This window comes from Syngnathoides biaculeatus, chromosome 6, assembly GCF_019802595.1.
Source record: "Syngnathoides biaculeatus isolate LvHL_M chromosome 6, ASM1980259v1, whole genome shotgun sequence".
NCBI lineage: Eukaryota > Metazoa > Chordata > Actinopteri > Syngnathiformes > Syngnathidae > Syngnathoides > Syngnathoides biaculeatus.
This window is the reverse complement of record NC_084645.1, coordinates 7,937,008-7,962,378: the sequence shown is the minus strand read 5'-3', so window position 1 is coordinate 7,962,378 and position 25,371 is coordinate 7,937,008. Positions and strand designations below refer to the sequence as shown.

The 25,371-nt window shown below is 41.5% G+C and overlaps 2 protein-coding genes across 2 annotated transcripts in view; one reads left to right on the top strand and one right to left on the bottom strand.

Moving 5' to 3' along the window:
- utp4 (UTP4 small subunit processome component) overlaps window positions 1-19,745 on the top strand; it is a 20,276-nt gene extending 531 nt beyond the window's left edge. The window contains exons 3-17 of the mRNA XM_061822362.1: window positions 296-484; window positions 599-683; window positions 823-912; window positions 993-1,204; window positions 2,892-3,063; window positions 5,152-5,243; window positions 5,402-5,498; window positions 6,622-6,686; window positions 13,054-13,176; window positions 13,319-13,475; window positions 15,458-15,564; window positions 15,632-15,727; window positions 15,803-15,988; window positions 16,081-16,191; window positions 19,493-19,745. Of these exons, the coding sequence (XP_061678346.1) occupies window positions 296-484; window positions 599-683; window positions 823-912; window positions 993-1,204; window positions 2,892-3,063; window positions 5,152-5,243; window positions 5,402-5,498; window positions 6,622-6,686; window positions 13,054-13,176; window positions 13,319-13,475; window positions 15,458-15,564; window positions 15,632-15,727; window positions 15,803-15,988; window positions 16,081-16,191; window positions 19,493-19,609 (1,899 nt within the window). The 3' untranslated portion in view covers window positions 19,610-19,745. The remainder of the gene's footprint in view (window positions 1-295; window positions 485-598; window positions 684-822; window positions 913-992; window positions 1,205-2,891; window positions 3,064-5,151; window positions 5,244-5,401; window positions 5,499-6,621; window positions 6,687-13,053; window positions 13,177-13,318; window positions 13,476-15,457; window positions 15,565-15,631; window positions 15,728-15,802; window positions 15,989-16,080; window positions 16,192-19,492) is intronic.
- Window positions 19,490-25,371, bottom strand: LOC133502039 (general transcription factor II-I repeat domain-containing protein 2-like). The gene is made up of 2 exons (XM_061822363.1): window positions 23,444-25,371; window positions 19,490-19,580 (listed from the first exon to the last, which is right to left on the bottom strand). Exon 1 carries the CDS (start codon window positions 24,889-24,891, stop codon window positions 23,449-23,451), a length of 1,443 nt encoding a protein of 480 aa, XP_061678347.1. The 5' UTR covers window positions 24,892-25,371; the 3' UTR covers window positions 19,490-19,580; window positions 23,444-23,448.

Here is a 25,371-nt window from a genome sequence, read left to right as displayed (position 1 = left end):
TTAAGCGAAAAATAAATATATTTCTTAAATGATTTAATTATATAAAGTATTCAAACTATATATGTATTCCTACTATACGGAATTTTTCTATTTTTCAGAAAATGTAAGACTTTTAAGTGCGCCTTGTGGTTGCAATAATATGGTACATATCATAAATAGGTATTTTAATACTGCATCCACTATATGCAGTTTTTTAAATTTTATTTTATCTTTTATTTTTTTTTGACTTGGACCGGGTGGAGAGTAGGGAACCTAACTCCCGCAAATAACTAGGAAACGCTGTATTTTGATGCAGGTGATCCCAGGTCGGGATGGTGCAGGCATCGAGACTCTCTGCTGGGTGGGTCACCGTCTCTTCAGTGCAGGTTTGAGTGGAGAGATCACAGAGTATGACTTGGAGAACTTGCAGCCCATGTCCACAGTGGATGCCTATGGTGGGCCAATTTGGTCCATCAGTAGCAACAGCAAGGGAACATTGCTGGCGGTAAGTTTGCACATTATGGATCACTTTTCTTTCTTCTGCATCCACTTTTTTCAGCATGATATAGCTACATTGTGTTAATTTTGGGTAGTGATAATTGCTTTTTTTTGGTACTAGGTTGGATGTGAAGATGGCACGGTGAAGATATTTGAAATACTGGAGGACAGGATTCAGTTTCAGAGGAACTTTGACAGGCAGAAAAGTAAGAATTGTGGACAATTTTTGAGCAAGTCTGTTAATAGTTTACATGTAATTCTGCTCACACACACAGTCATAAAGTAAGTCCTCTGAGGAGGACAACTTCAGACCATTGTGACATCTGTGTAACTGGGATGTTTTAGGTCGTATCATCAGTCTTTCTTGGCATCCCTCTGGTACACAGCTGGCGGCTGGCATGGTGGACATGATTCGAATATTTGATGCTGAGACTGGTACAGTGATACAAGCTCAGGATTGATTGATACCATACAATCATAAACTTGGTTTACGCGTGTATTTGTGCTTACTTCAGGTCACAGCGCACACAGATTGCTTGTTGAAAGGGCCCTAGGAGCATCCAAGAGCAGGGAGGTGGTGGTTTGGAGTGTCATCTTCTTATCTGATCACACTATCATCAGTGGGGATTCTGTTGGAAAGGTCCAGTTGTGGGACGGAATCACCGGAACACTCATCAAGTCTCACTCTGTCACCAAGTGGGATGTTCTTGCCCTTTCTGTATCCCAGGCAAGTGGGTCACTAGTTGAAGTAAAACATCAGCTGCGCAATTTCAAATGTAGCTTTCAAAAATGCACACGTGATAATATTCAACAAAATGCATGGAACTGCATTTGCTAAGTGTATTTCAGAGCATTTTATTAAGCAGTGTTGAAAGTCCTCCGGATTTTCCCAGATTTTTAAATTTTCATGAAAATTGCTCCGGAAAATTCAGGAAAAATTGCCTAAAATTAATCCGGATATTAGTTGACAACATTGAACGAACATGCGTTTGATTTCGTTGTTTTGCTTTCACGAGAGTAGCCATGTTGAGGGACTAACACTTGTAAGAGTAACGCCCCTCCCCTCGCATTCTCTCAAGACCTCACTTATTTTATGTGGTTTTGACATTAATTTACGTGTTTATTTCATAAAAGTTGTTAACTAAACAAGCCTGCTTCAAACACAACCGGTATTCACTCGGAAACAGGAAATGTAAGTTAACCGTACTGAGCATGTATGGAGCATGTACGAAAGCGCATGTTCAGAACTACTTCACGTAATGTGAGCGCATTTACGTCGAAAGTCATCAACATCATGAGCCATGCCAAAGGAAATTCAGTTTCACCAGGGGTGCTCATTGCATCGATCGTGAGGCAGTGAGACGGCGTAAAATAAAAACAGACTATCATCCACCTCGTCGCTTGATTCAGGTGCGGCCAATACGTGAAGCGCAAACCTGTAAAGGCACGTTCTAGCAAGCTGGCCTCCTATTTATGGCAGTCCCGTTGTGCGTGGCCCCCCCCCCCCCCCCCAAACAAACGTCACGTTTGCCGACAAGAATGTTTGTTCCAAATGTATCGCGAGCTTGTTGCCACGGACGCCGATTATGTTGAACTAAACTTTCAGCATCTTCAAAACATTGCGAGTATTGACGTTCGTGTTTATTCCTTGACAGGCCAGTACATTTAACTTTTCTTCAGATAAAGTTTGTCAGATCAAGAATTTTTATTGATGAAAAATTTTGAATCCCGTTTTACATCATGTTCTACTTATAAAGGTTGAAATTGGATATTATCATTTCTGAGTTTTAAATTTTAGTTTTCTATTTTAGTTATGTATTTGGTTATTTTATTTTTAATTTACAGTTATGTTTTATTAATCCAGTAAGTTATTTTAAGGCCATCCCTAATCACACCTGCAACTTTATCTGCGAGCATGGCTGACCACACCCGTACATTTTTCAAATGTGAGTGACTGTGTATGTTTTGCTGGATGGTGTAGAAATTTTAGGATATATTTTTATGTATATTCTATATCTATACTATAATATGTATGTGGGGAAAAGGACCATTTTAGATGTCTTTACTGAGTTCATTTAATTAATATGTCTTGAGATACGATGGCATATTTTAATGACGTGATTTTGTGCTATCCAGTGATAGGGGAATGGGGGGCAAAAAAAACTGGGCTTGGCCCTTGTGGAACTTCTACCCAATTTTTTTTTTGGTCAGGACTTAGAAATTTTACTTTTATTTTTGTCTGAATTTGGTTCACAGATATCGCCAGAATGCACCACATCCATCCATTTTTTTCAAAAATTTATCCTCAATTTATAAGAACATCTTTATCACACAAATGTTGAAGTAGAGATTCTGGTTTTCTACATGTTATCAACGTTGCTGGGAGAATCACTGTGGTAAATGGTTGTTTGCAGGATGAGAGCAGCCTTATAGCCGGGACATCAGAAGGCACTGTGGTCCAGTTCCAGTTTCTTCCTTGCGTCATCAACAAGCAAGACAAGGACTGGGTCCGAACCAGAACCTTTAAAAACCATTCGCATGACGTGAGGGCACTGGTCCATACTGACTTTTCTGTTGTTTCTGGAGGTTAGTAGGAATTACTCCTTTGTGATTGCTACTGGTTAGATTTTTTTTTTTTAAATGAATAGACCAATTTTGGGAGGAATGGGCTCATTGGTTGTTCTTTTTTTAAATCATTAAAATTATTTTTATCTTTATCATGACATAGATTTTCTATATCATAAAGGTTAGTGTAATGCAATACTACTCTCCCGACTTCAACACATGTAATAAATAAAATAATTGAAATATATGTGCAGTAACAAGTAAATGTTTAGTAGGCCCAGAAGGTGAAATGCTTTGGTTTCTGTTTCATACGTTTTCAGAATAAGTCCATAATATCCATCTGTGAACTCAAACTTGGTGTAAAGATATGATCATGTCATACAGAGCCTTTCAAAAAAATTTGTAACTATTTCTATAATTCCATTCAAAAAGTTACACTTTAGTTGATGATAGATTTTAGGGCCCACTATTTAAACAATTTCAACTAATTATTGTATAATTTGGGCTTCCAGCTCATAAAACCAGGAATTCAAAAATTTTGAATACTGTGAAGGAATCAGCCCATATTTTGCAGGCCATAAATGTTTTAAACTGTTACAAACTAATCTTCTACGAAACTCAAAGCACCTGTTCAGGTTTCCCCAGACGTCATTAAATTTCTTCAATTTGATTCCATTGTCTCAGTTGGGTTCAGTATGGGGAAGACTACAGTCTTGACAACTGGCCTGAAGAACATATTGATGCAATGGGAAGTCTGGTGAAAGGTTTGCCAACCAGTAAGGGACGAAGAGCCACATTTTTACTGTGTTACGGCAGAGAGCCGCATCATACGCATGAAAATCATTCCTTCCTCACACACACCTTTGGCCAGCCAGATTTATTGTATGCTTCATACACCAACATAAGAAAAATCGACCTATGCTCCACACTGAGCTTATTGTCACAATACCAGTAACAATTGTAATAAGCTCGAGCAACGCTCGCTTTCAACTACTATAATGAACCCAAGCAAAGTGTGTGCGTGTGCACACACATATACAGAACTTATATATTCTTAATGCTTTCATGCCTTCACGAGAGCCACAAAAAAGGAGGCAAAGAGACTCATATGGCTCGAGAGCTGCAGGTTGGCCACCCCGAGACTCTAGTGGAAGGACAAAATGTGGGAGATAATGCACGAGTGAAAGAGATGACCGTGGGGTCGAGGAAAAGAAGGTTTGGACTTTTAGCCAGTGGTATGGGGTCCTCTTTTCTGGTGAAAGCGAAGTGTCCCTTTCATTTGGGAATCAAGGTCGAAGGATTTGGAGGAAGACTGGTGAGGAACTGAACCCAAGCTGCTTGAGGTGCAGTGTGAAATATCCACATTCAGTCATGGATTTGGATGCAATGTCCAGTGCAGGTGTTGATAAACTCTGCTGTTTTAAATCCAAGGTCACTGCAACAGTCTACCAGAATATTTTGGAGGACTTCAGAATTTCTTCTGTTTAGTATCTCTATGGAGATGCAGATTTCATCTTTTAACAACCTGGCACCTGCTAATAACTCCAAAAGCACCAAAACCTGACAGTGCTAGACTGGCCACCCAACTCGCTGGATCTAATCTAATATCTAAGAGGAAAATGAAGGGCACCAGACTCAAAAAGAAAAAAACTGATGACAAGCATCCAATAAATCTGGGATTCCCTAAGTCCCAGGCAATGCCACCGCTGTGATTGCTTCAAATCGAGTCCGTGATTAAAGCAAGTGGTTTCCCAACTCAGTATGAATGATTAACATATCCCGGATCCCATATCCCATAAAATATGAAAGTATCATATTTTGATATATTTAATGTAACCCATTTTTTTTTCTCTGAAAACTGAGAAGTAAAATTTATTTACAGTATTCAAATTGTTTTTAATTCCTCATTTTGTGGGTTTTATGAGCTGGAAACTCAAATTATGTAAAAATAAAACTTGAAATTGTTTAAATTGTGGGTCTTGAATGTATAATCCACAATAGTTGGTCTTTAATGAAATAATAGAGATAAACCTTTCCATCATCAAATTTTCTTGGAAAAAAAGAGTTCGTATAAAGCGGATTCAACGTGTTCTTGGTGTATGGGTTCAGGTGTGGATACACAGCTGGTAGTACGACCCCTGCTGGACAAAGTCGAGAAGAACACCCAAGAGTCAGCCCTCCGCAAAATCATCTTCCCACATGTGAGTACTGTACTTTTCTGGGGAGTTAATGATTAATTCAATAGTTTCAGTTAGCCACATGAACACGGATCATTTTATTTTATTTTTTTATTTTTTTGCCAATCAGGAAAACATTGTGCATATGATGAAGCGTGTCAATCTCTTTATCTTCCATGTAGAAGAGTCTGGTGTGTTGCGCTAAGAAGTCAGGGCTGCTGCTCTTCCAGTTCTCTGATCATCTTGAGCTGTGGAGGCTAGGGGAGAGTGATGGGAATGGTGAGACGACAGTACCACAACAATTTTATCTTTGCTCATTTTGGATGCTAAAATTGACAGTGGGCAATAAAAGAACTATGTGTAGCATCTGGATAGAAAAATTCACTTAGTGGTCAAGTTGACCTGTAGATGAAAAATATCCACCTGCCAAGTAATTTTTTTACAGCCCAAACTACATTGTTTTACAGATTTCTATAATGTAGTATTAAATACCGTGGTACCTCTACTTAGAAAATTAATTCATTCCAGAAGTTTTGTATTGTGAATTTTTCGTAAGTAGAAGCACTTTTTTACATGTAAATAGCAGAATCTGTTCCAAGACCCCCCTGCTAAAAATAAGTATTCAAAGTACATGATGTAAAGAATAATAAAAATTATGTTCATTTACCTTTGCCGTTCGGTCACTACGCAAAGAGAAGTGTGAGTGACAAGCAAAGGGCGTCGTGTGGGAGGCTAATTACATGTCTTTGGCTCACAGCACACCTGATTAATTTGTTTAATATTCAAACCATGAAAAGTCTTATTGGGAATTAATCCCTACTTAAGAATTTTGGGAGTTTCAATAAAACGTCCATCAAGTTTAGCTCTTGCTCCTGACAAGGTCCTCGTGCCACAGCATTAAAGCCTAAGTGGATCATACTCCCTGCTGGATTGCTCATTTTCCCTAATATATCAAAACATTGGTTCTGATTGGGACATATAACAGCATCGGCAGCTAGATTTGTGCTTCAATGTTAGTTCAGACTGACATCCCACAAGTGTTTGATGGCGGCAGTTGTTTGTGCACAATGTAAAGGCATTATCTTTGTTTGCTACCGCCTTGGTCATATTGGGCACATCACCTTAGGCTCAAGTCTAGCAGGGAAGTGCTGTGATGGCCATGAAGGACGGGCATCGCTGCAGCTGCTCCCCTTCTGCTAAAAATCTGTCCTGTGGGTGTCCGTCTGCGTGATGTGTATGTTTGTATACATCTGTATCAGTCATCTTTAATGGCCAAGTATGTTACAGGTTACACAAGGGTAGAGTCTCCGGTGGTATCCACCCTTGTGTGACAACAAACAGACAATATAATGAAATAAACATTTAGGTATAATACTATGATGTAATGACCGTTTGTTTTCAGGAAGGCCTGGCGAAAGTCTACCTCTAAAGAGGAAACCAGAGAAGCTGATTCATCTGAAGAGGAAGGTGTGTACTGTTAAATTTAAATTTCAATGACCAATGCATATGTCAGATTGGAGGTGGCACTTTGCTCTGGAGCTAACAGATAAAAACATCAAATGTTGACTAAAGACATGCATTAGTGCACAAAACAATTTAGAAAGTGAGCCAAATAAAATTGATGCTAAACACCAAAAGTAATGCTGCCTCTCCAGTGCTGTGAAAAAGTATTGTCAGATTTTATTTTTTGCACATCTATCGCACAGATTTCAATCAGACCAACTTCAATATCACTTAGAGACAAGCCAAAGAAATACAACATGCAGTTTTCAAATGACAATTTATTAAAGTGTTTGTAATGTCTAATTTCAAAGACGAAAATATATGTTCAACTGTACCATAAAATGCATAACCTTTTCAATGTTTTTACCAGAAAATACAAGTGTTTATGAATTCCGCAAACTTTGACCTAGTTTCCTGTGTTTGGAAAAACGACTCATTTTGGGGGCGCCTCGTATGTCACTACAGTTGGAACTGCTATTGTGCGACTGGTACTGTCTGGTTATGGCATCAGTTCACCACGTGAAATTATATTTATGGTGAAGCAAGATATCACCAGCTATTGCTCTTAAATTAACGTGGCAACATTTTCAACAGATTTCTTTCTTTAAAATCCTTATTTGTGAAAATATACCAACTTAGGTTCTTCTTCTTCTTCTTTTCCTTTCGGCTTGTCCCGTTAGGGGTCGCCACAGCGTGTCATCTTTTGCCATCTTAGCCTATCTCCTGCATCTTCCTCTCTAACCCCAACTGCCCTCATGTCTTCCCTCACCACATCCATAAACCTTCTCTTTGGTCTTCCTCTCGCTCTTTTGCCTGGGAGCTCCATCCTCAGCATCCTTCTACCAATATACTCACTCTCTCGCCTCTGAACATGTCCAAACCATCGAAGTCTGCTCTCTCGAATCTTGTCTCCAAAACATCCAGCTTTGGCTGTCCCTCGAATGAGCTCATTTCTAATCCTATCCAACCTGGTCACTCCGAGCGAGAACCTCAACATCTTCATTTCTGCCACCTCCAGTTCAGCTTCCTGTTGTTTCTTCAGTGTCACCGTCTCTAATCCGTACATCATGGCCGGCCTCACCACTGTTTTGTAAACTTTGCCCTTCATCCTAGCAGAGACTCTTCTGTCACATAACACACAAGACACCTTTCGCCAGCTGTTCCAACCTGCTTGGACCCGTTTCTTCACTTCCTGACCACACTCTCCATTGCTCTGTATTGTTGACCCCAAGTATTTGAAGTCGTCCACCCTCGCTATCTCTTCTCCCTGTAGTCTCACTCTTCCCCCTCCACTTTTCTCATTCACGCACATATATTCTGTTTTACTTCGGCTAATCTTCATTCCTCTCCTTTCCAGTGCATGTCTCCATCTTTCTAATTGTTCCTCTGCATGCTCCCTGCTTTCACTGCATATTACAATATCATCTGCGAACATCATGGTCCAAGGGGATTCCAGTCTAACCTCATCTGTCAGCCTATCCATTACCACTGCAAACAGGAAGGGGCTCAGAGCTGATCACTGATGCAGTCCCACCTCCACCTTAAATTCCTCTGTCACACCTAAGGCACATCTCATCATTGTTCTGCTGCCATCATACATGTCCTGTACTATTTTAACATACTTCTCTGCCACACCAGACTTACGCATGCAGTACCACAGTTCCTCTCTTGGTACTCTGTCATAGGCTTTCTCTAGATCCACAAAGACACAATGTAGCTCCTTCTGACCTTCTCTGTACTTTTCCACGAGCATCCTCAAGGCAAATAATGCATCTGTGGTACTCTTTCTAGGCATGAAACCATACTGTTGCTCGCAGATACTTACTTCTGTCCTGAGTCTAGCCTCCACTACTCTTTCCCATAACTTCATTGTGTGGCTCATCAACTTTATTCCTCTATAGTTCCCACAGCTCTGAACATCCCCTTTGTTCTTAAAAATGGGAACTAGAACACTTTTCCTCCATTATTCAGGCATCTTTTCGCCCGCTAGTATTCTGTTGAATAAGTTGGTCAAAAACTCCACAGCCATCTCTCCAAATTGCTTCCATACCTCTACCGGTATGTCATCAGGACCAACTGCCTTTCCATTTTTCATCCTTTGTAGTGCCTTTCTGACTTCCCCCTTAGTAATCATTTCCACTTCCTGGTCCTTCACTCTTGCCTCTTCAACTCTTCCTTCTCTCTCATTTTCTTCATTCATCAACTTCTCAAAGTATTCTTTCCATCTATTTAGCACACTACCGGCACCAGTCAACACATTTCCATCTCTATCCTTAATCACCCTAACCTTCTGCACATCCTTCCCATCTCTATCCCTCTGTCTGGCCAACCTGTAGAGATCCTTTTCTCCTTCTTTCGTGTCCAACCTGGTGTACATGTCTTCATATGCCTCTTGTTTAGCCTTTGCCCTACGTCGCATCTCGATGTACTCCTTTCGCCTCTGCTCAGTCCTGTCAGTATCCCACTTCTTCTTCGCTAATCTCTTTCCTTGTATGACTCCCTGTATTATGGGGTTCCACCACCAAGTCTCCTTCTCCCCTTTCCTACCAGATGACACACCAAGTACTCTCCTGCCTGTCTCTCTGATCACCTTGGCTGTCGTCGTCCAGTCTTCCGGGAGCTTCGGTTGTCCATCGAGAGCCTGTCTCACCTCTTTCCGGAAGGCCGCACAACATTCTTCCTTTCTCAGCTTCCAGCACATGGTTCTCTGCTCTACCTTTGTCTTCTTAATCTTCCTACCCACCACCAGAATCATCCTACATACTACCATCCTATGCTGTCGAGCTACACTCTCCCCTACCACTACTTTAAAGTCAGTAACCTCCTTCAGATTACATCGTCTGCACAATATATAATCTACCTGCGTGGTTCTACCTCCGCTCTTGTAGGTCACTATATGTTCCTCCCTCTTCTGGAAATAAGTGTTCACTACAGCCATCTCCATCCTTTTTGCAAAGTCCACCACCATCTGTCCCTCAAAGTTCCTTTCCTGGATGCCGTACTTAACCATCACTTCTTCATCGCCCCTGTTTCCTTTACCAATATGTCCATTACAATCTGCACCAATCACAACTCTCTCGCTGTCTGGGATGCTCAGAAGTACTTCATCTAGTTCCTTCCAGAATTTGTCTTTCAACTCTAGGTCACATCCTACCTGTGGTGCATAGCCGCAAACCACATTATAAATAACACCCTCAATTTCAAATTTTAGTCTCATCACTTGATCTGATACTCTTTTCACCTCCAAGACATTCTTAGCCAGCTCTTCCTTTAAAATGACCCCTACTCCATTTCTCTACCCATCTACTCCATGGTAGAATAATTTAAACCCTGCTCCCAAACTTCTAGCCTTACTACCTTTCCACCTGCTCTCTTGGATGCACAGAATATCAACCTTTCTCCTAATCATCATGTCAACCAACTCCTGAGCTTTTCCTGTCATAGTTCCAACATTCAAAGTCCCTACACTCAGTTGTAGGCTCTGTGCATTCCTCTTTTTCTTCTGACGCTGGATCCGGTTTCCTCCTCTTCTTTTTTGTTGTAGACTGCTTTATCTTCTGTTTGTTTTGTTTGCGATAAACGAGCCTTGTACACGGAAATTAGTGACGCACATCATACTGCAGATAGTTTTTCATACAAGCACAGGCAGATCCATCGCGATGTACAATGACTGGCCGGATGGTCGTGTACCTACAGTGAAGAAAACAAGTATTTGAACACCCTGCTATATTACAAGTTCTCTCCCACTTAGAAATCATGGAGGGTCTGAAGTTTTCATCGTAGGTGCATGTTCACTGTGAGAGAGATAATCTAAAAAGAAAAACCCAGAAATCACAATGTATGCTTTTTTTTTACGATTGATTTGTCATACAGCTGCAAATAAGTATTTGAATACCTGAGAAAACCAATGTTATTTGGTACAGTAGCCTTTGTTTGCAATTACAGAGGTCAAACGTTTCTTGTAGTTTTTCACCAGGTATTCACACACTGCAGAAGAGATTTTGGCCCATTCCTCCACACAGATTACTCTAGATCAGACAAGTTTTTGGGCTGTCGTTGAGAAAAACAGAGTTTCAGCTCCCTCCAAAGACTCTCTATTAGGTTTAGCTCTGGAGACTGGCTAGGCCATGGCAGAACCTTGATACGCTTCTTACGGGGCCACTCCTTGGTTTTCTTGGCTGTGTGCTTCGGGTCTTTGTCATATTGAAAGACCCAGCATCGACCCATCTTCAATAGTCTGAGGAAAAGAGGTTGTTCCGCAAAATCTCACAATACATGGTCGAGGTCATCCTCTCCTTAATACAGTGCAGTCGTCCCATGTGCAAAAAAAAAAAAACACCCCTAAAGCATCACCACCCCCATGCTTCACAGTAGGGATGGTGTTTTTGGGATGAAATCATCATTCGTCTTCCTCCAAACACGATTAGCGGAATTATGACCAAAAAGTTTCATTTTGGTCTCGTCTGACCACGAAACCTTCTCCCATGACTCCTCTGTATCATCCAAATAGTCATTGGCAAACTTAAGACGGGCCTTGACATGTGCTGGTTTAAGCAGGGGAACCTTCAGTGCCATGCATGATTTCAAACAGTGACGTCTTAGCGTATTACCAAGAGTCACTGAGTCCTGGGCTAATTCCTCACCTTTCTAAGGATCATTGAGACCCTATGAGGTGATATCTTGCATGCTCTACTCCGATTGAGATTGACCGTCATGTTTAGCTTCTTCAATTTTCTAATGATTGCTCCAACAGTGGAGCTTTTTTCACCCAGCTGCAGGTGTCTATATGCAGCTTACTACCTCACACAGGTGCATCTGATTCAGGATAATAGATGGAGTGGAGGTGGATTTTTAAATGCGGACTAACAGGTCTTTGAAGGTCAGAATTCTAGCTGATAGACAGCTGTTCAAATATTTATTTGCAGCTGTATCACACAAATAAATCTTTAAAAAAATCATAGTGATTTTAGGATTTTTTTTTTTACATTTTTTTTTTTTAGATTATGTCCCTCACAGTGGACATGCACCTACGATGAAAATTTCAGACCCCTCCATGATTTCTCAGTGGGAGAACTTGCCATGAAGCAGGGTGTTCAAATATTTCTTTTCTTCACGGTATTTACTAGATACACAGCGTTTGCATAATTTTAATACAAGACCGAATATTTCGTATATACATTCAGGGTATCGAAGGTTTTACTGTTTAGGTGTTTTTTCTGTTTATGACTGACTAAACCAAACAAGAACTTCCAACACGAGGCATATCCTACTCCCTGCGTGCTCAGCACTTGCTTCATGGTCAGCTATTTCGTATGCATTCGAAAGTGTGTGTGTGTGTGTGTGTGTGTGTATGGTGTCTAACTGGCTCAAATTGATAACCTTTAACGCCTTTATAAAACTCGTATGCTCCACCGTCTTCGTGGGACCCTTCAGAATAGTGTTCATCGCTCGAAATATCAGAAAATTCATTGTTGTCCTTACAATGGTTTCCAATCCTCGCCATTGTTGACATCTGTTCTGAAGTCACGTTCCTATTCGGCTATTTCCGCTTCGTTTTAGTCCTTTTTTTCAGCAAATCCTGCATATTGGAGGGTTTTTCCAGCATGAACTGCCCATGAAGGTCACACCACAGCATCTCAATTGGATTTAAATCTGGACTTTGACTTGGCCACTATATTAAAATTGGTTTGATTGAATAGATATTTAAAAAAAAAAAACAAAATGAACTCATGAAAGGCGTAAGTACTTTTTCATGGCACTGGAACTGCTCAAACCAGCCGGGAATTCTCTATAATTAGACGTTTAGAATAATTGCTGTATTAATGGCTCTGCAAGCAGCTGTTCTGCATTCGGTTTATGTAGGCATTGAACTTAAATGAATTGCGTTGACATGGGAAAGGTGTTAAACCTCAAAATGCAGTCTACACCGATTAATATGGCACACCACAGTGTTGGCTGGAGGAGTAATCACCTCGTCTTTGAAAATTAAAACCTTTTGAAGACATTTTGACCTTAAAGTATCCACAACCCCAGGTTCTCACACATTTTAATGAAAGATGCTGTTTTTCAGTCAGTTGGCATCTCAATTGGTAATCACATACAGTTTGGACAATGGATACTATTGAGACCTTTACATGAGAAATGCTTAATATGTTCCTGTGCATAAATGCCATGGCATATGGGTTAAGATTGAAAGATCATGCTGTGGCATCATTTGATCCCGTGCTTGGTTTGGCACTTGGTTCACCAGTTGGCTGGTTAGTTTGAGCAAGATTGTCTGTTGGGATTTGTGGCAGCCTATACTACGATACACTTATGTATGTTTGTACAGGGTGAAAATCATGTTTGGTGTAGTACTCTGTCGCCATGTGGAGAGTGGCTGGCGTATTCAACGGTCTCCAGGGTTTGTCTTTACAGGCTACAGATCCATGACAACAACATCAGGATCACAAAGGTGCACACAACGTTGCTCACGTGATAAATGTGAATTTTGGCTTTAAGCAAGGCCATGAAACACTGTTGCGCCTCTTGTGCATTGTGTGTATGGCATGCAAACCATGTGAAGCTTACCTGTTGGATCTCCTTACTTACTGTAGGTTTCTAAAGTGCCCAAGATCCTTCACTTAGCCCAGCAGTTGTGCTTTTCCTCCGATTCCTCCAAACTCTTTGCATCCTGCAGCCACTCATCAGTCATTGTGGTTTCCCTCAGCCAGTCAGAGTGCAAATACGTTTGCACATTTAAACCTCAGCCAGGTGAGTCTGAAAGTGGCCTTCTTTGTCTGGATTACTGGTAAAAGCAAAGTGATCAACAGTGGGACTTCTCCAGGAATTAATCTGCACATGAATTTGCAATGACAGTTAGAAAGCCAAGGCAGGTTACATACATTTGTATGTTGACCTTGTTTTGATTAAATTGACTAGTCACACGTTCTCTTTTATGAATGTGATAAAGCTTGTCATGTATTGGGAATTCATTTTTAAGTGATTAACCACAAGTGTTGGGGACGAACTAATCACTGGACTTTACACCTATTTGATCGCCCTTTTCGTATCGACCGATAATTGGCATTTTTTGCTCATCTGTTTTGATGTCACAATTCACCAAGAAAGACATTTACTTGGTGTCGCTGTCGTGCAAAATGTATCCGATACAAGGCAAACTTGTCAAACTACTGCAATAAAGTATTGTATTCTGATACCACTGCATCCCGTTTGTTATGACCATTGGGCTTTGTGTATTTAACTCGAATGCAATCGAATACACTCGTTACTGTGGTGATGACAACATGAGTGGCTAGCACTGACTGTATTGTAAGGGAAAAAATGGGGAAAGAACGTATTGGTGGCTCAGGACTGGCAAGGATGCTCGTGTAGGGCTTGCTTGAGGTATGTTCAAGTACTTTTGAAAATCGCCGCAAACACTGAGTGCTGCTGTTTGAGGCCATCTGTCGGTCTTGAGATTTTGACTTACGTTTGAACAGTTTCTCTCCTTATGATTGACCTTTTTTTATGAAATGTTCACTTTCTCATATTCACTGACATTCTCTTCATTGGGCACAATCATTTAGTCAGTATGGTATGGTGGTTTTCCACATGCTGTACACACACAGTAATGCAACAAATAATCATTTTCATGTAGTGTTCCCTCGTTTAACATGGGGGTTACGGTCCAAAAAATACATATTAACTGAAATCTGTAATCTCAAGTAGAAATTGTTCGCATAGTAGTGAGGGAACACCGTATTTCCATCTCATGTTTATTATTTGTGTTAAGAACAAGTATGTGTTTAATTCCCAAATAATGAGCTATGGTTTTAAAATCATGAAAGTTGGCACACTAAATTTGCCTTTGCGGGCCACACAAAATCATGTTACAGACTGGATCTCTCCCCGAACCTTGAGTTTGACACCTGTGGACTAGACCAATGAAGTACACTTGAGCACACCGGATACATTATTAGCATCGAAGCATATTTTAGTGTGTATGCAAGCTACCATATGATGGCCCTCTTGAGGCTGTGAGGAACAATTGCAGTTTTATATTTGAAAGCAGACGTTCCCCCACACAATGACCATGGAGGCACATGCTCCCAGCATACTTTGCAGCGCACCACCGATGCTTTGCAGCACTAAGGACCACCTTAGTACCACAAAGCATGCTGGCAAGATGTATATAGCATTCAAAGTGCATGTTTTGTGTCAATTATTTTTCCAGCCATTGTTTTATTATTTGCTAGTCATGTTATTCTATTTGCTGTGGGGTGATGAGGTCAGATTCGATGAGACACCGTGAGTGTGAACAACATTGAGTAATGACCTGCCTACACAGGCAGTGTGTTGGACCATGCAAGCTTGTTCTGCTCACAAATAGAAAATGCTAGCAATGTAACCAGTGTGTGCAAGTGTACTTCATTGGACTAGTCACAGAACAACATTTACAGGTTTTTGAACTTAGCATGTGCATGCTGCATGGCACATTATAAGGCGACACGTCTATGTAGGAGAGAGCTTATGGTCGTAAATATACGGGACATTATGGGGGGGGAAAAAACTTTAAAGGCAAAATCCCCAAATATGAGGCACCACAAACGGTGAACCGTCAGGTCATCTATTCTAATTAGTCAGGACAAACTAACAATAAATAGGTTACATAACATAAATACTGGGTGTTAAATTACTGTAGCTACATTTCCAAAGTAATCTTCCCAACACTGTTGGATGTTCGTGTGGTTCAGGTTCCAGACATCCAATCCACCTGTTGCATCCAAGTGACGATGGCAAGTGGCTCGTTGCAGCCAACACAGGCGGTGAGGTCCATGTCTACAACCTCCAAAAGCTGAAGGTGAGTTTGAGATTTTGTTTTTGTTTGTACACCATTTGAACCTGTTCGCATTTGCATGTGCACACAGTTTCACTGCACAGTGCCAGTGTACAGCTCCTGTCCTACCGCCTTGGCACTTCACCCAACCACCAGCAACCTCATCATAGTGCACGCAGACCAGCAGGTGAACACCTCAGTCCATCTGTCTTTCAGTAACCAACATTAGTTTTATGCTGACATTATCTGTGCACGTCTGTAGATATTTGAGTTCTCTCTAGTGCAAAAGGAGTACACCGAGTGGAGTCGCAAGCTGCAGAAGCAAGGGCTGCACCCTCTCTGGGTGCAAAGGGACACGCCCATTACTCACATCACGTTCAACCCAAAGAACTCAGCTCACATTCTTCTGCACGATATGTTTATGTTTTGCATCATCGACAAGAGCCTGGTGTGTGAGCAGAACAAAATTCACGTTGATTGCTTTGTATTGTCATGAAGGGGGAAAAAAGCAAATGAGCCATTTTTGTCTTGCACGCGTAGCCACTCCCAGAAGCTAAGTCTCAACTCTCCAATCAGATGACACTTCGGAGTCTCCCCGAGTCTGACAGGATAAGATACAGCCACTCGTTCAAGATTTGCAAAAGTTTTCAGGTACCCCGATGATGCTTGCATCTCTTATGATGGTACTGGTTGTGTACACATTATAAATCCTAATCTTATTTCAGTAGATCATTTCTAGTACAGTGGTTCCTCGATTTACGAAATTAATCTGTTCCGGAAGTCATTTTGTAATGTGAAGCTTTTAGCCCGTGCCACGACGTATCCATTATGGAATTCGTTTGATGAACGCTTATATATATTTGGCACAGTTTTACGCCGGATGCCCTTCCTGACGCAACCCTCTGCATTTATCTGGGCTTGGGACCGGGCGACAGGTAGCACAATATTATGATGCCCAACGGCCTGCAGATAGTCAAAAAGAAGCAATTAAATCAACAAAGTTAACACAAGATACACAATTCACATACTACCTAGTCTATGTTAAAGTTAAAAGGGTAAATGGGTAAGAAGGTTTGAGTATTAACATTTACATTTGTTAAGCTGATGTAGATTTAAAGGATATGGGGATGCAAGAACCAATGGCTCTCACTCCAGTAGTTGCAGGTTGAGTCGTCCTCACAATCCTCATTGTACAAGTTGTGTAGGTTGGACAAGATTATGCAGTTACTCACGTTCGATGCGTCTTCAACAGCAATGGGTTGATCACAAACTCATCTCATTGTTAGCCAGCTAAGCAAAGGTAGTATATAAACAAAAGACTATTTATACTCACATTTACACCTACAAGCAATTTTTAGTATTCGATTAACATACTAAATGTTTTTGGGATGCGGGCGGAAACTGGAATGCCTGGAGAAAACCCACGCAGGCACGGGGAGAACATGCAAACTCTACACAGGTGGGACCGGAATTTGATCCCCCAGTCACCAGAACGGTGAGGCATAGGTGCTAACCAGTTGCTCACCGTGTCACCTTTTTAAAAATGTTACTCATTTTTCAAACGTTTTTTTTTTTTTTTTTTTTTTTAAATCACAACAAACTTGGGGCGGCACGGTGGCGCAGCTGTAAAGCGTTGGCCTCATAATAGTGAGGACCTGGGTTTGATCCTGGACCCGCCTGTATGAATTTTGCATGTTCTCCCCGTGCCTGCGTGGGTTTCCTCCAGGCACTCCGGTTTACTCCCACATCCCAAAAACATGTTTGGTATGTTAATTGAAGACTCAAAATTGCTCGTAGGTGTGAATGTGAGTGTAAATAGTCTGTTTATATCTGCCCTGTGATTGCCTGGCAGCCAGTTCAGGGTGGACCTGCCTGGAGATGGCTGGGATAGGCTCCAGCACGCCTGAGACCCTCGTGAGGATAAGCGGTTAAGCAAATGGTGGATTGGGGGGATGGAAACTCCAGTTTACTCCCATATCCCAAAAACATGCAACATTAATTGGACACTCTAAATTGCCCCTAGGTGTGATTGTGAGTGTGGCAGTTTTTCTCGATGTGCCCTGCGATTGACTGGCAACCAGTTCAGGGTGTACCCTCCCTACTGCCTGTTGACAGCTGGGATAGGCTCCAGCACTCCCCGCGACCCATGTCAGGATAAAGTGGCTAAGAAATTGGATGGATGGACAACAAACTTGGCAACCCACTGTATACTATGATGCGGAGGCCAAAAGGCACCCAAACATGTATCACATGATGGAAGCGGTTCGGAAGAACATTTAATTTGGAGTGACAACATGCTCTTGTGACAACCAGCATTGCTTGTGGGACAATATGGCGAGAGGGGCGTGTCAAACCAGGGGTTAAGACGATGCGGCTATCTGATTGGCTATTATTGTACGAGGGATTGACAGGTCAGTAAGGTCCATTGAAAAGACAAAGTGGTCAACAATACAGAGACTGGGTTGAGACCGTTCTAAGAGATCCTTGTGTGGATGATGGTTAAATGAATCACTGCTGCGATACTTCAGCACAGCTGCCATATTTATTGTGGGGATCTGATGATGATAAATATTTATTCCTGTATGTAGTTCAATATTTACCATTACAGTTGGGTACTATGTCAATTGGTAGGTGTGAACACTCATGGAAATCGAACTACTCGTGTACTCCACATCCTAATTTTGTCATTTTGGTTTGTTTAATTTTGACGTGCACATTTGCGTTATGATCAGTGGGTGGGGGGAAAAAAAACCATGTGATTTTCAGTCCTGTGGAACGGTGCAACACCTGGAAAGCTTTGGTTTCACAGTTCGATCCCGGACCCGCCTGTGTGGGGTTTGCATGTTCTCCTCGTGCCTGCGTAGGTTTTCTCCGCGCACTCCAGTTTCCTCCCACATCCCAAAAAACATGCAACATTGGACACTCTAAATTGCCCCTAGGTGTAATTGTGAGTGCGGCTGTTGTCTGTCTCTATGTGCCCTGTGATTGCTTGGTAACCAGTTCAGGGTGTACCCCGTCTCCTGTCCGTTGACAGCTGGGATAGGCTCCAGCACTCCCGTGACCCTTGTGAGGATAAACGGCTAAGAAAATGGATCGATGGATTTTCAATCCAATCTGGTGTGACTAATTTACAATTTTCTTAAGCCAATCGTGCCTTGACTGCTCTTGCTTGATTTGTTTTTGCCACAGTAACTAGGGACTTGAAAGTAGGTTTGGTTTGATTTGACGATACTTACGACTTGCATTTCTTAGTGAATTTTTCCCTCATCGACGACCACTTTTTTGAACAGTTCATACCAGGTTGTTCTTTTCCCTTCGACTTTGACAAATACATAATAACATCTAAGTACCTAATATATGTTTAAATATCAAGAACCATGTTGGATAGGGAGTTTTTTTCCTTGTTCTTGTCCCTCTTTATTTCATATACTTTATATAAGCAAGCAAGCAAACAAAATCGATCTATTTCGTAGTTTTCACCGACAAATGCTGGTCAAGTACACAAAATTTAAAAAGTAAAAGTGGGGTTTAAAAGAATATAAACCATAGGCTCAGTCATTTAAATATTGAAAGGGCTGCTTAAAAAGCAATGTCAAAGTTATTTTAAAACTTTTCCAGTGACTCAGCATAAACATCACACAGTTTGGGAGTGACTGGAATGCACAATGGCCACATATTATAAAGCAGGTGCATAAAACACTACTGAGATTGAGGATGTTGGACTTCACCCCATGTGAAGAGGAGTAGGGATGGACTAGTTGAGTGACATGCGGAAAGAAGTTCTTGGTCGCACAGGGCACGGTAGATGCTTGCATTTGAAGTAGACGTGGATCACGAAATGATAGAGAAATGTTTGAAAGGACTGAAAAATCACTGACAATACAAAAACCTGGATATCGTGTTTCATATATTAAAGTGTAGCAATTTTGACTTTGCTCACATCCTCCCACAGCCCCTCTTGAGTTTGACCCTGCTGGAGGACCAGTCCATAGTCGCGGTGGAGCGTCCTCTGCGTGACATCCAGTCTCGGCTGCCTGCACCTGTACGACAGAAGAAGTTTGCCACATAAACAAAAGAAGACAAAACCAGATTTTGGCTGGCGTGTTGGCACGGATCTCATTTGTCAAAGAGCTGTAGCTGGACCGCATCAAAAAATGTCAGAATGTTGCCAGTTTCTAAATAAACCTTTGATAAGTAAACAACTATTTACCATCGTCCTAGTTTTAGTGTTTCTGCTTTCTTAATAATTCTAAAGTTCTTTCCGCTAACAATATGTGAAGGTCAATGGTCATAATTTTGATTGTCTTGCAAGTGATGTCACTTTGCTGTGGCCCACAAATGATGCAACTTGAAAAAGAAAAATCAATCAGAAGACTGTTCAAAAACACACGACATTCAGCTTCGGGGGTACAGGATGCATTCTCAATTAACGTGAGAGAGAACACCTGCTACTTCAAGTTTATTCTTGTCAGTTAACTTGTTTGATCATTTGTACTTCATGATGTGCGCTAACTGGCAAAACTGGATTCAGCAGTTGCCATTGAAAGTAGATGTATGGTTGCCTCCCATAAAGATATTTTTTTATACAGAAAGTTAATTTTTATTTGCGGGAAGTTCATCCGCCCCACTTTAATTTTTATTTTTTTCTTTGTGTGTGTCAAACAGTAAGGTGCATCCAGTCTTCACTGCTTTACTTTTTTCACAGTCTATGATGAAAACGAATTCTAAAATGGAATATTTTTTTCTAAATTGACAAAAAAAAAGATTAAATACAGGATAATTTTGCTTTTATTTAATACTTTCTTGGTGTACCTTTTGGCAGCAAAGCAGCCTCAAGCCACCAGAAAGTACTTGCACCCTTTCACTTGTTTTGCATTTTGTTGTGTTACAGACTTCCTCTCAAGTTGATTTGAGTAAAGGTTTCTTTAAAAATATATATCTCCATAAACTATCCCGTAATGACAAAGGAAAACCATTTTCAGACAGTTTTGCAATTAATTTAAACAATGGATACATAGGTATTCACACCATTGGATTAATATTTTGTCGTAGCACCTTTGCCACCAACCACAGCCTCAAGTTTGGATATGTTTCTATGAGATTAGCACGCCTGTTTGGGGCATTTTCTCCCATTCCTCTCTGCAGATCTTCTCAAGGGCAGTCAGGTTGGATGGCCAGTGTCGGAAGACTCCATTTTTACATCTTCCCAAACCTATTGGATTGAATTAAAGTCTGGGCTCTGGCTGGACCACTGGTAACTGGCCTAGGTTTATATTATGATTATGTTTGTGTTTTTCTTTTCTTCACTTTACACCATATGAAGAACCAGATGACATACAGGAATACATGTAAGAAGTGATGTCCCAGTAAAAGGAGTGCAAACAATGTTGCAACTCTTGAGGAGTGGTGTTTAAATAGTGCCTTGCTCAAAGGCACATCAGCAGTAGCCAGGAAGCAGGCTATTCTCTCAAGCAACTTCCTTTCCATTTTTTTGCTTCCGCAGCGGGATGCTTCAGCTCAAAGCTGAAAGTTTTCTTGCTGAAGAACTACTGCTCCCATGAAGTAAAGTGGAAAATGTTTGTGTCAATGAAAAAAAATAAAAAGAAATTGTCTTACTGACATCTACATCCAACATCTTTTATTTTGTGTTTTGGGAGGCATTTCATGAGAGCTCTTCTCTGCTACATTCCTCCAAATGGTTTCCCTGAGTAATTAGTACTACTGATATTTCCGTCTTCCGATTTAGCTACACGAGCCACACTATTAGGAATGGCAAAAAAAAAAAAGTCAGCCACTAAATGTGCAACTTCTCCCACTTCTTTCATCATAGGTATACCTCACCTATGAGAGAGATAAAATGAGAACTGAAATCCAGTGATGATTTAATGATTTTGAAAGAATTTCTTAGCAAATCATGGTGGAAATGAAGTATTCGGTCACCAACCAACAAGCAGGAGTTCTCTCTCTCACAAACCTGTAATTTCTTTAAGAGCCGCCTCAGTCCTCCACGTGTTACCTCTATCAATGGCACCTGTTTGAACTCATCAGTATAAAAGACACAACCTCAAACAGTCCCACTCCAACCTCCACTGTGGCCAAGACCAAAGACCTGTCAAAGGACACCAGAAACAAAATTGTAGACCCGAACGAGGCTGGGAAGACTGAATCTGCAATAGGTAAGCAGCGTTGTGTGAGGTCGTAAAGGCGAGATGAAGCTTCATGAAGTCTCAGAACATTTTGGCCGTTGCTTGCACTAATGGTTCATTTCTTGCTGCTTTAGTGCACATGAAAGTTACCTCCTGCCCATGTGTATTATCTTAGGCCACGTTACATATGATGCATTGTAATATGGTAGTGGTTATGGCACTTAGAAATGACTATCAGTGACTCCCAAAAAAATATTTTAACAAATATTATCGACATCCATCTATTTTCTTTGCCGCTTTTCCTCACAAGGGTTGTGGGGAGTGCTGGAGCCTATCCCAACTGTCAACGGGCAGGAGGCGGGGTACACCCTGAACTGGTTGCCAGTCAATCACAAGGCACATAGAGACAAACAGTGGTCTCACAATCACACCTAGGGGCAATTTAGAGTGTCCAATTAATGTTGCATGTTTTTGGGATGCGGGAGGAAACCGGAGTGCCCGGAGAAAACCCAAGCAGGCATGGGGAGAACGTGCATACTCCATACAGGTGGGTACCAGGATTGAACCAGGACCTCAGGACTGTGAGGCCAACAGCTGATTCACGGTGGTGCCCATATTATCGACAAAACATAAAATATTATTTGAATGTATTCTGTGAGTGTAACTGTTTCCAAAATGGTATTCATCATACAGGAACACATGGGGGGAATTTAGATGGTAGAAAACACAATTGATATTCTGTACTCATACATATTCATACTGACTGAACAACAACCATGAGTAACACACGCTACCAGGAACTCAAATCCTGACAGATATGTCTGACTGCTTATGCCAGTGTATCTCCAGGCCCATCTGAAATTTGCGAGAGCATTTAGATGATCCAGAAGAGGATTGGGAGATTGTCAAATATTCAGATGAAACCAAAATGGAAAATTTGGTTGAAGCCGATCAGGATAAAATGCTCATTATGGGACGATAGCGATCAGGATCCATATCGGATAGGTTGTGGCCCAGGTAAACAAAGTTCTCCCCGCGACATCGTTAACCTGCAGGGTGTTGGTGGGAATTCCGCTACTGTGGGTGGAACACAAAGAAGAGGAGGAAACCAGATTTGTTGGCAAAAGAATAAGAGGAATACACAGAACCTACAACTGAGTGTAGGGACGATGACAGGAAAAGCCCACAAGTTGGTTGACATGATGATTAGGAGAAAGGTTGATTATATTGTGTCATCCAAGAGAGCAGGTGGAAAGGTAGTAAGGCTAGAAGTTTAGGGGCAGAGTTTAAATTATTTAACCATGGAGTATATGGGAAGAGAAATGGAGTAGGGGTTATTTTAAAGCAGGGGTGTCCAAACTTTTTGCAAAGAGGGCCAGATTTGGTAAGGTGAAAATGTGTGGGGGCCGACTATTTAGCCTGACATTCTTTGAACCATTAACATTAAATACAAATTAACTTTTTGGGATTTTTTTCAATTTAATTACAAATGGCATACTTTTACTTTTACATTTTTTTTTACATTTAGGTTTTTACCGAAATCACAAACCACAAAAAATTAAGAAAACTATAAAGGATACCTAAGTTCATGTGAAACATTACATATTATTCACTATTATATGCTCACTGTAGGAAAAGTGCTGAAAACAAAACAATGATCACTGCATATTCAAACTGTGATTTTGACCATCACAAAAAAATTAATTAACTGAGATTTAAGAATTTATTCAACTCAGAGGACTTAACAAAGGTCTTGCCTGCACTAATGTGAAGGGTGATACTGGGATCTTGACTGCAGTATGTAGTCCATGTCTGGCTCAAGAGCAGTGGTTCTGATGCGCAAGACGTCACGCAGGTGAGAGTCACTCAGTCTCGTCCTCATGCGGCTCTTGTTAATGTTCATAACGGAGAATGTCTTCTCGCACATGTATGTGGAGCCAAACAAGCTCAGCATTTTCTTAGCAAATGTCCGAATTGCTTGGAACCTGCCTTCATCCAGCTGGCGGTAGAAGTTGACAAGAGGGAGCTGTTGGTGCCGACTGCGATGCTCGGCGTCACACTGCAGCTCAATGAGCTCCAGTTGCAGGTGGTCTGGAGCGTCATCAGGGTCCACGGAGAAAGGAGAGGAAAAAAGCGTGATCTCCTTTTCAATAGCTGCAAAGTCCCGAAAGCGCTGCTGAAACTCCTCAACCAGAGATGAGATGTCTGCTGCATACTTTGTCATTTGCGCACTGATATTGATCTGTGGGAAACTGGTCACAATTTCCTGCAGCGACGGGAAATGTGCGGTATTGGGCTGCGCCTGTGACAGGTGTCTTTGGAAAAGTAGCAGCTTGGTCCGAAAGGCTTTGATGTGTGAATACAGTTGGCTTACCACTGCATTTTGCCCTTGAAGGCTTGTGTTCAGCGCATTCAGATGTCGCGTTATGTCAACTAAAAATCCCAAATCAGCCAGCCAAACAGGATCATTTAATTGTGGCATGGGTTGTCCCTTTTTAGTCAAGAATTGTCCAATTTCCTCCCTGAGAGAGAAGAAGCGCTGCAGCGCAGACCCCCGACTGAGCCACCTTACGTCGGTGTGATACAAAACATCTCCGTATTCAGCCTGGATGTCGAGAAGAAACTGTTGAAACTGGCGGTGGCACAGCGCTTTGGAGCGAATATAATTAATAGTCTTTATCACCGGTTTCATAATATTATCATATTTCATATATTTGGCACAGAGAACTTCTTGATGAATAATACAGTGGAGTTTAATAGCGCTGCCTCCTTCTTCGCTGAATTTGTTACAGACAAGGCTTGATAATCCACTCCGCTCGCCAGCCACGGCAGGTGCGCCGTCCGTAATAATCCCGGTGACTTTATTCCACTGTAGTTTCATGTCATCTACGGTGGAACAAACAGAAACAAATAAATCCGTTCCTCTTGTTTGGCCCTTCAGACTCTGGAGGTCCAGAAGCTCTTCACTCACGTTCATGTCATTGTCCACTCCTCTTAAAAAGATCAGTAACTGAGCGGTGTCGGACGCATCCGTGCTTTCATCGCACGCTAACGAGAAAGAGTCAAACTCAGTTCCTTTTGCCTCTAACTGTCTCTTAATATCTAATGAAACGTCTTCAATTCTCCGTACCACAGTATTACGAGCCAGGCAAATATTGGCAAACTCTTGCTTCTTCGCGGGACAAATTTTCTCAACCATTTTCATTACACAGTCTTTAATAAATTCACCCTCAGTGAAAGGTTTGCAGTGCTTTGCAATCAGCGTTGCCACTTCGTAGCTTGCCTTTGTGGCATTTTCATTTGACTCACGGACTCTTGTGAAAAAGCTTTGCTGTGCCGTTAAAACAGCTTCCAGTTGTTCACTTTTTCACCGCGTTTGTTCCCAGTTAGCTTGTCGTAGCTAGCATGTTTCGTCTGGTAGTGCCTCTTGATGTTGAATTCCTCGAAAACAGCCACAGTCTCTTGGCAAATTAGGCAGACACAGTTGTTTCGTATTTCAGTGAAAAAATACTCAAATTTCCACTTGTCCTGGAAGCGGCGGCCCTCGCGGTCAACTTTCCTTTTTTTTGTTTACAGACGCCATGTTAGAAATGGGCTGGGCTGAAACGATCACGCAAGGTCAAGGGTCGCGGCGGCCAGAGTGCGGCCACAGGGCTACTGCCATCTTCTGGTGAAATGAAAAATA